This window comes from Hydra viridissima, unplaced genomic scaffold (genome assembly GCF_058129835.1).
Source record: "Hydra viridissima isolate aposymbiotic clone 2 unplaced genomic scaffold, HvirCarnegie_v1 scaffold_1, whole genome shotgun sequence".
Taxonomy (NCBI): domain Eukaryota; kingdom Metazoa; phylum Cnidaria; class Hydrozoa; order Anthoathecata; family Hydridae; genus Hydra; species Hydra viridissima.
Window position 1 is genome coordinate 14231310 of NW_028324300.1, and position 10135 is coordinate 14241444.

Here is a 10135-nt window from a genome sequence, read left to right on the forward strand (position 1 = left end):
TTCTTAAATTAAACGGAGTTGAAACCCGTTAAACATCGAAAAAAAGTTCATTAAACGGTTACGAAAGCCGTAAAAAGTTGTCGCTTTAATTTTAAATCGATTTTGAAAACCTTTAAAAGTCGTTAAAACTTAATTAAAACGATGTTGAAAGCCGTAACAAGCCGTAACTTTAAATTAAATTGACTTTGAAAACCTTTAAAAGTTGTTAAAACTTAATTAAAACGATGTTGAGAGCCGCAAAATGTTGTAAATCAAAATTTTACGGTTATGAAAATCGTACAAATTTGTTTACATTATATTTAACGAATTTGAAAACCTTATAACTTTGTTTATGTTATTTAACAAGATTTAAACATTGTAAAACACTAAACAAATATGCCAAAGACCCATCGCTCGCTGGTTTGGCAGTACTTCCTGAAGGAATACAGAGGAGATAAGGCCTATGGTGTGTGCAATATCTGCAAGAAGGACCTAAAAATGAATACTGGGTCAACATCGACCCTGAGTTGTCACCTGCGATCCAACCATAAGGATGAGTACATCGAAATGTGTCAGAATCAAAAGATACAGAATGAGGCAGAAGCTGCCAAGGAGGACAAAGTTGAAGAGGCAGAAGATGAATTGGAAATAGTTGGCACTGGTAAGTTAGTTACATAATGGATCTTACAATGCGATGTAGCGAAGTTATACAACTTTTTTTTTATGTAAACAACGAAATCCGGGGTTAATTCAATGTTAACAAATGTATACAATTTTTTTTAGGTCACAGGAAAAGAAAAAGGGTTCTAAAAGCCAGAAAGAATCTGTGCTATCCAACACAGAGCACCACTCAACTTCGTGGTGACATGGAGCTCATGATTTACCTTGCAACTGACAATCAGCCTTTCTCCATATGTGACTCTATCCCGTTCCAAAGACTGCTTGCCCACTTTGACTCAAGGTTTAAGGTTAAAAGTGGTGCCTGCATGGCTCGCTTCAAGTTACCTCTCCTCTATAGGAATCTGCAGAGGGCCATGAAGAGCATGTTTGACAAGGAGCTTCCTCATTGCGACCGAGTTGCAATCAGCACTGACATCTGGGCCTCACGCAACAGCGACCCATTCATGGCGGTGACTCTTCATTACATCACCAAAGAGTTTGTTCTACGAAAGGTAACTGTTGGAGTTGTTCCGTTCCCAGGTAAGCACACTGGTCAGAACATTGCTACTCAATTGGACAACTTCGTTAAACGTTTTGAGTCACTCAAAATGGTCAAGAAGCGGGTTGTTGTGTGTGCTTCAAATATAAAAGCTGCACTGAGGAAGTCAGAGACTATTGCTGATCTTGAAAGTGGTTCAATCACGTGCATTGACCACAAGCTTAACATGGCGCTGGAAAGGACTGTCAACAAACAGCCTGATATCAAGGCTGCTATCGATGCATGCAGGACAATCTCCGCCCGAGTCCATCACTCTCCTCTTGCTGAAGGGGTGTTGAAAAAGAAGTGCCTCGAGATGAATGGTAATATTTTTAACTTTTTAAGTAGATACGAATACGAAGTTTTACAACTTAATGTCAAATTTTTACAAATATTTTTTAATTTCAAACAAAGTTTTCTAAGAGTTTACGATTTCATGCGAAGTTTTTTGCGAAATTTTATTTTAGTTTTTGTTTCAGTACCCTACAGAAAGATCGCTGCTCCTTGCGCAACCAGATGGAACTCTGTCCAGATGATGCTCCTAGACATCAACCATCTTCAAAGTGTGCTGTGTGCTCTCCGGGCCGACAAGAAGGAATGGACCACACCCATTCCTAAGGATGAACAATTTGAGCTGGTTGCAACCATTCTGCCACTCCTGACCACAAACCGAGTCATCTCTGAGTCAATGTCGAGTGATAAGAAAATTGATAGAGCACTGACAGCCATTGTTCATCTTGTGGATAGGTGTGCTTCTCTGAGGGTCAAAGAAATAAGAAAGAACAGTGTCACTGGAGTAGGTCCTTTCATGGTTGAGCTCATTGTAGAACTTGAGAAACAATTCCCAAGAGGAGGATGTGACATCATGCCTTATGCTGTAGGTTGCCTGTTGCACCCCTTTTTGAAAGGCCAACAACTGCACGCTTATGGTGTCAGGGATGAGATTTTTGACAAGTTGAAAACCAGTCATCCTACAACAGCAGACTGGATGTCAAACCAGCAAGGTACAATCAATGTCTCAGATGAGATCACCGATGAGTTTCTTAAAGATGATGGTGAGACTGAATTCTGGAAGGCAGCAGCAAAGTTAACAGCTATTAAGTGTAATATAAAATAAATTTCTTTAAAGCTAGTTAAATATACATCTACTAATCTTAATGCAATCGAACAAACAAAGTCATAAAAATTTTAATTTGAGGATACGATGCCATACGGGAGAGAGGGGGGCGGTTCAAAGTTAAACGAACTTTTTAAAAATTATTTGAATTTAAACAATTTTAGATTAAAGAAAGCAAAGTTATATGAAGTTTACTAAACGTTTAACTTCCTTCCTTTCTTTTAGACTGTGTCCAGCCAATTCAGGCAGACAAATGCTACAGCTGAGGGTCCTCCGATTTCCGTTGAGTGGGCAAAATTCAGAGAAACAACTGTGATAGATTCGAAGGTTAATGTCCTTGACTGGTGGAGGACACATCGCAAAGAGATGCCCATCTTGGCAGGACTTGCGCGGGAGTATTATTGCCTGCCAGCCTCAAGTGCCTCAAGTGAGCGGGCCTTTAGTGAAGCTGGACAGGTGGTCCACGAAAAGAGATGCAGGTTGTCTCCAAAAACCACTGAGAAGTTGGTCTTCATCAACGAGAACTTCGATCTCTTAAACTCCTTTGTACCAATTTGGGAATACCACTCCATGGAAGAGCAAATGGCAGCAAGATCTGCTCCAGACAGAAATCAAAATGATGATGATGATGATGATGATGATGATGATGATGATGATGATGATGATGATGATGATGATGATGATGATGATGATGATGATGATGATAAAAAAATGTAAACTCCAGTATTGTTGAACTGGAAAGGTGAGACAGACATCATTTAGGCTCCCAAGGCCAGGAACTTGCACAAAAAAATGAGATTGAAAGACTGGAAGCGGACAACTAAATATTCTTTACTAGGGAAGCATGCTAGGATTATTTTAGATTAGGTAATCGATAATATGCAAATAATTTTTTCACATGTTTAAGAAATTGGATTTATAAAATCTAGAATGATTATTAAATGAAAGGGTTTTAGCATATCTTTTGTATATTCTGTATTTCTGTAATGTTACTGTAGTGTATACTTCAAATTTTTATTATTAAGTAATAGAAGGGCAGAGATTGCTAGCATATACCAAACCAGTTATCACTTCACTTTACTTTATACCGATGTCTTTGAACCTGAACATAGTTAGCTTCTCATCGATTGTGATTTTTTCCAAATCTAAGGGATAGAGTAGGAGTCTAGGAGAATAGAAGGGAAGAGTATAACAGTAATAGTACAGCCACATACAAGTTCAGCTTAAAATATGGCTTATCAGTTCACTTCACTTTAAAATTTTTGCTAATAGAGCTTGAAGTTGAAGTCATTAAACTTGAACTTGAAGTCATTGAGCTTAAAACCTGAACGAAGTCACGCGACGTTCATTTGTTTACTTTTTGTATGCACTCGTTTCGTTTACTTAAACGATTTCGAAGACAGTTAAATTTTTGGAAGTGAATTTGAAAGCCGTTAGAAATTTTAAACAGTTTTAAAACACGCCATTTTCGAATTTACCCAACTTTTTACGATTTTGAAAACCGCGAAACTATACTTTATTTGAACTAATACGATTTTGAAAACCGTCAAATTAAGTTTTATACAACTTTTTACGGTTTTGAAAACCGCGAAAATATATTTTATTCGAAGTTAATACGATTTTGAAAACCGTTTAAATAAATTTCATACAACTTTTAACGATTTCGAAACACGTTCACACACGACTTTTTGCGACGTCGAAGCTTCGACTTCGAAACACATCGACCTCGATTGTTTTATCTCCTACTTGCAACACGTCCCCAGAAAATTTTTTTTTTTTGGTTATCATTAGAAAACATTTTCTCATTCAAAAAATGTAAACGACAACTTTTTTTTTTAGTGGAGGCCTGAAGAGAAATTACATACTTTAGGGGAGTGCCCAGGAATTTTGTTGTTCAAGATAGGTAACTAAGAGGCATGGGGCATACTCAAATTTTTAGTATGTTGATTTCAGAAATATTTCTGATAGATTTATCAACTTTTTTTAAAAAATTGATAAATCTATCACAAATATTTCTGAAAATCTAAATATAGGGGCATTGGCATGATTTTGTGATATTTGAAACTATCCCCCGAATCCCCCCTTGGGTATGACTCCTAAAACCCCTTTTCAATTTTTTGCTTTTTTATATTAAACTAGATCAAAATTCATTGACAGATTTCAAATTACATCAAAAAACAAATTTTCGTTTAAAAGTAAAGACCATTTAAAGCTATTTCAGGGGGTAATTTTAAGCTTTGCATGGTTATAAATTTTACACGAAAAGAGATTTTTTGATGAAATTTGAAATCTGTCGATGAATTTTGATCTAGTTTATGATGAAACAAAAAAAATGTTTTTACGATTAAAGGAGACGTAGTTCTAGGAAGGGGCCGGTTAGGGGTTGGGGAGGGGTTGGTTTCGCTCCAATTACTCTAATTTTATGCAAGTCATCCTCATTCGACACCACTATCAACATACTAAAATATGTAATTTCTCCCCAGGCCTCCACTAAAAAAAAAAGTTGTCGTTTACATTTTTTGAATGAGGAAATGTTTTCTAATGATAATCAAAAAAAAAGAGAAAATTTTCTGGGGACGTGTTGCAAGGTCTTAGAGCGTGCTCCTATGCACCGTGATAATATGATTTACCAGCTGTATATAAACTAATTTTTATTTGACAAAAATAAATGGGCTACTATGTGTTTTTTACGACAAATGAAATAGTTTATAAAATATGAAAATCGAACACATGAAATCTCTGGAAATGTTTTAAAAGGATTTGCTTTATCAAATGAATTATAAAAAAGCTCTTTAGAAAATACACCTATTAAAAAAATAATGCATAGTGGACTATATATTATGAAGCTTATAGAGTAGTCGAGGCAAAAAATGGCGACATACCGGAAAAAATACTAAAAAAATACACAAAATTAAGGCTGGTGAATGAAGGACCAAGAAATTGAATGAAACCAGATCTTGACAAAAAAATTTATTGAAGCTTTTTTATATTTCGCTATACTTTTTAAGTCATTTTAAAATTATCCTTGCAGCTCTATTTTATAATTGACGAAACTTTGTTTACACGAAAAAAGTTCCCAAATTTACAAATCGCGAGGTTAAAGGAAATTAGTTGTCGGCACGAACAGATTTTAATCATTTTTCCAAGATAAACATTTCGCGAGGTTAGAATTATTTTGTTCTCTCCCATTTTAAAAGTTAGGAGAAAATGAATTGTTAATTTTAGTTAGTAATAATAACTTCTAAAATATGCATAATTTTATGAATTTTTTTCCAAATAATTTGCTTAAACATAAATTATTTAAATCATAAGTTATTGTTTTTTTAAAAATCACAGCTAAAACTTTAAACAATTTTTACTTTTAGAAAAAGCAAAAACTTTCTCCCAACATTTAAACTTGGAGATAGAACAACTTGGTGTAATTAGTTAAGTAATTTGTCAACGCGTGAAGTAGCCACTTTATCCTGAACAGTCTTATTAAACAAATGCAATAAAAGTTTAAACTAATACCACGTGATCAGAGTTTCTGTTTTAAAGCTGCGGGCAGCCATTTTAATAGATTTTTTTGTTGATGGGTGAAAATTTGGAGTTTGTCGGAAACTCGCATGGCTCGCTGATTTCTGCGGCCTCTTTGATGTAAAACAATGAGTTGCACGTCCATCTCTTATACGTCCATGATTATATTTACAAATGGTGGAGCCTGGAACTGGATTCGTTAACAATATAAGTGGGAAACTGGGTTGATGCAAATTTCTAATTTTTTTATATTTATACAGAAATTTTCTAGCAGATTTAATTTCATTATTCAAGGTTAAATACCCTAAGATATTAAGCAGTAAACCAACCTGCCCTAAGATATTAAGCAGTACCCTAAGATATTAAGCAGTAAACCAACCTTCTACCCTAAGATATTAAGCAGTAAACCAACCTGCTCAAAATAAAACACACTTTATAGATTCTTAATACAATCTGTCAGGGCTAGGCTTGAATAAGCTTTAGGCTGCCAATAGTTGTAATGAAATTATGTTCAATTCTTTACTTGCGTCATATAACCAGATCACTCCCTAGAGACAGATAGACAATGAGATTATCACTGTATTTCTGAGAATATTAAGTCTTGGATTATATAATTAGAGCTTTAGAAAAATATTTTTCAACTTAGTGTTTAAACCCGCAAGGTGGCGCCACTCCTAATACTTCAGTAATGTAGTCTTTAGTAAAAAAATATAACAAAATTTTGAAAAATCTTCAATTTTGATTAGTTTAGGATGTTGTTGCAAGGTATAGAATCATATTTGAAGCCATTATAGTCCAAAGTTATTCAGAGGGGGTGAGGATACTTAATTATAACGATTTGAAGGATCATTGTTAAAAAAAGATTTTTTAACCACTTTTAGCCACTTTATCCTGAACAGTCTTATTAAACAAATGCAATAAAAGTTTAAACTAATACCACGTGATCAGAGTTTCTGTTTTAAAGCTGCGGGCAGCCATTTTAATAGATTTTTTTGTTGATGGGTGAAAATTTGGAGTTTGTCGGAAACTCGCATGGCTCGCTGATTTCTGCGGCCTCTTTGATGTAAAACAATGAGTTGCACGTCCATCTCTTATACGTCCATGATTATATTTACAAATAGTGGAGCCTGGAACTGGATTCGTTAACAATATAAGTGGGAAACTGGGTTGATGCAAATTTCTAATTTTTTTATATTTATACAGAAATTTTCTAGCAGATTTAATTTCATTATTCAAGGTTAAATACCCTAAGATATTAAGCAGTAAACCAACCTGCCCTAAGATATTAAGCAGTACCCTAAGATATTAAGCAGTAAACCAACCTTCTACCCTAAGATATTAAGCAGTAAACCAACCTGCTCAAAATAAAACACACTTTATAGATTCTTAATACAATCTGTCAGGGCTAGGCTTGAATAAGCTTTAGGCTGCCAATAGTTGTAATGAAATTATGTTCAATTCTTTACTTGCGTCATATAACCAGATCACTCCCTAGAGACAGATAGACAATGAGATTATCACTGTATTTCTGAGAATATTAAGTCTTGGATTATATAATTAGAGCTTTAGAAAAATATTTTTCAACTTAGTGTTTAAACCCGCAAGGTGGCGCCACTCCTAATACTTCAGTAATGTAGTCTTTAGTAAAAAAATATAACAAAATTTTGAAAAATCTTCAATTTTGATTAGTTTAGGATGTTGTTGCTAGGTATAGAATCATATTTGAAGCCATTATAGTCCAAGGTTATTCAGAGGGGGTGAGGATACTTAATTATAACGATTTGAAGGATCATTGTTAAAAATCTTTTTTTAACTTGTAATTAATGTGCATTATTAAGTTAAAAAAAATTATTTCATTTCATTATAAATTTGATGTACTTTGCTTACCTATATAGAGTTTAAAGCAAAATTAAAGGGCCACGCATTCAACAAAAACAAAGAGAAAAGCAACAGTAAAATCATATGCTTTTTCATTTGTACAGTGTGTTTACTAAGTAACGCAAAAAATAAATAGACATTATCTCAAACGTTTTGTTAAAACATACAGTATTGGACAAAACATTTGCAACCAAATAATGCTAATTTAGTTTCTTTATATAAAAGTGCTGCATTTTTTCAATTTAGAGAAATAACTATGTAACTGTTTAGAGACAAAGTTCTTCAAGTTTTGTTCATCACAAAGTTCATTATTTGTACACGAAAAAATGTTGACCAAGCTGTATTTCGCTATCAATATTTTGTGGCGAATCCTTTGTTGTCGATCACAGCCTTGCATCTTCGAGGCATAGATTTAGATACAATTTGTGGAATCGCTGCCCAGGCCTTTTGGATTTGTTCAAACAGTTGATCCTTATTACGAACACCTTCACGATTAATTCTGCAGTTGACGATCTCCCACAGATTCTCGATATGGTTGAGATCCGGAGATTGAGGCGGCCAATCCATCACCGATAGGTGGTTGTCTTGAAACCACTGCTTGACTACTTTTGCAGTGTGTTTTGGATCGTTGTCTTGCTGAAAAACCCATTTTATTGGCATATTACATTAAGCATGAGGTAACATAACATCTTTCAGGATATTTTTATACATAAAACGGTCCATTATTCCATCGTTTCAATGTATTGGACCTAGACCGTTAGCAGAAAAACACCCCCAGACCATTACATTGCCTCCACCATGCTTCACGGTCTTATGGCAGTAACGTAATCGAGGCGTTTTCCGGCCGGTCGACGTACACGGCAAATGCCATCGCTCCCAATGATGTTGAACTTCGATTCATCACTGAACAGGACAGTTCGCCATTTCTGAACATTCCAGTCAATATGAGATGTAGCAGACAGGAGTCTTTTCTTCTGGTTTTTTAGTGAAATCAGCGGTTTCTTTGCAGGGCGTCGAGAAAACAATCCGGCTTCAACAGCACGTCGTCTGATTGTTCGCTCCGATACAGGCAGCTCTAATTGCTTTTGTATCTCGACTGATGATATCCAGGGATCCTTCTTGACGGATCTGACGATCATAAAATCCTCTTTAGAAGTGGTGAAATGCGGTCTTCCACCTTTGTTATCTGCTGCCAACTTTCCCGTAAAACGATATTTGGAAAATAGTCTTGATACGGTCCATTTTTTCACGCGATATTTATCACAAATACTTTTTTGTGACATTCCACTTACGTAATCGCCAATAATTTTCTTTCTTAGTTCCAATCCAAGACTGTCGGGAGCCATTTTTGCACTTGAAGTCATAAAAATAATAAAAATAAATAATCACGCTTCTCAAGGCTTACCGTGTTACATTTACCTTGTGATGATACAATAATGTTCTGTGGAACACAACGTCTTGGTTGGATGTGGACTGTATTGATGTAATGAAACACTTGTTGTATTTCACTTCTTGTATTGATGTTCTTCGATAAAACGCTTTGATAAAACTCACTTCGATAAACTGTCTTGATAATACTGACTGATTGACTTCCATATACTGACTGAATTACATGTCGATTTACATATCTCTTATATAGTAAAATGAACCTGTGTGAACCTGTTCTGGAAGATTCTAGATGCTTCTTTTCAATGCTTCTGGAAGCTTCTGGATACTTCCTTTAATTATTAAAAAACTTCCGTTACGTTGACACGGACCAGACTTAAGAAAATGAAACAAACCAAAAAAGTTGCACTTGTTTTGTCCGCTGCAAAATGGCACTTGTCAACGAAATTCTGCATTTGTGCTGTCACCTGTCAGCTGATTGCTCATGTCATGGCATGCTATGACTCCAGACTCCTGAACTGTTTGCTGTGGTAGTATAGTTTGTTTCGCTTTTAAGACATGTAAAATTAGGAACACTTTTTAGCATTGTTCGATGTTGGTTGCAAATGTTTTGTCCAATACTGTATATACAACAAAATTTCAGAATTATTAGCACTCTTGGAGGTATATACTTTATATGTTCAATAACACCTCCATCAACTTGCATTACAAATTCACATCGATAAAGAACGTCGGTCACAGAAGCCAATAATTCATACTGAGATACTTCAGATATGACCTCTAAAATTATTTTCTTAAGTTCATTAATATTTTGGACACTGGCTCTTTGATAAATTCTTGATTTAATTACACCCTAGAAATAAAAATCTAAGGGATTAAAAATCTGGTGATCTGGCAGGCCAATTAAAATCAAATCCACGATCAATGACACGTCCATGGAAGTGCTCCTCTAGCACTTCTCCAGTAGACAAGGAATAATGAAGAGGTGTACCATGGTGCTGAAAGACAGTTAAGGATAGTTAACCTTTTTTACGCATTTGTGGAAGAACGTAAGTCTCTGA

The 10135-nt window shown here is 35.1% G+C and overlaps 1 protein-coding gene across 1 annotated transcript; it reads left to right on the forward strand.

Annotated features, from left to right (window-relative positions):
- The first annotated feature begins 1709 nt into the window (after positions 1 to 1709).
- LOC145181213 (uncharacterized) lies at positions 1710 to 3114 on the forward strand. Its single transcript, XM_090094397.1, has 2 exons — positions 1710 to 2270; positions 2520 to 3114. The coding sequence occupies exons 1-2, from the start codon at positions 1710 to 1712 to the stop codon at positions 3009 to 3011; spliced, it is 1053 nt and encodes a 350-aa protein (XP_089950523.1). The 3' UTR covers positions 3012 to 3114.
- The last annotated feature ends 7021 nt before the right edge of the window (positions 3115 to 10135 follow it).

Bases quoted from the DNA above. Each gene is read 5' to 3' on its own strand.
- LOC145181213 (XM_090094397.1), top strand. From the start codon at position 1,710: ATGATGCTCCTAGACATCAACCATCTTCAAAGTGTGCTGTGTGCTCTC. The intron at 2,271-2,519 runs GCTATTAAGTGT...CCTTTCTTTTAG, and splicing joins AGGCAGCAGCAAAGTTAACA to ACTGTGTCCAGCCAATTCAG.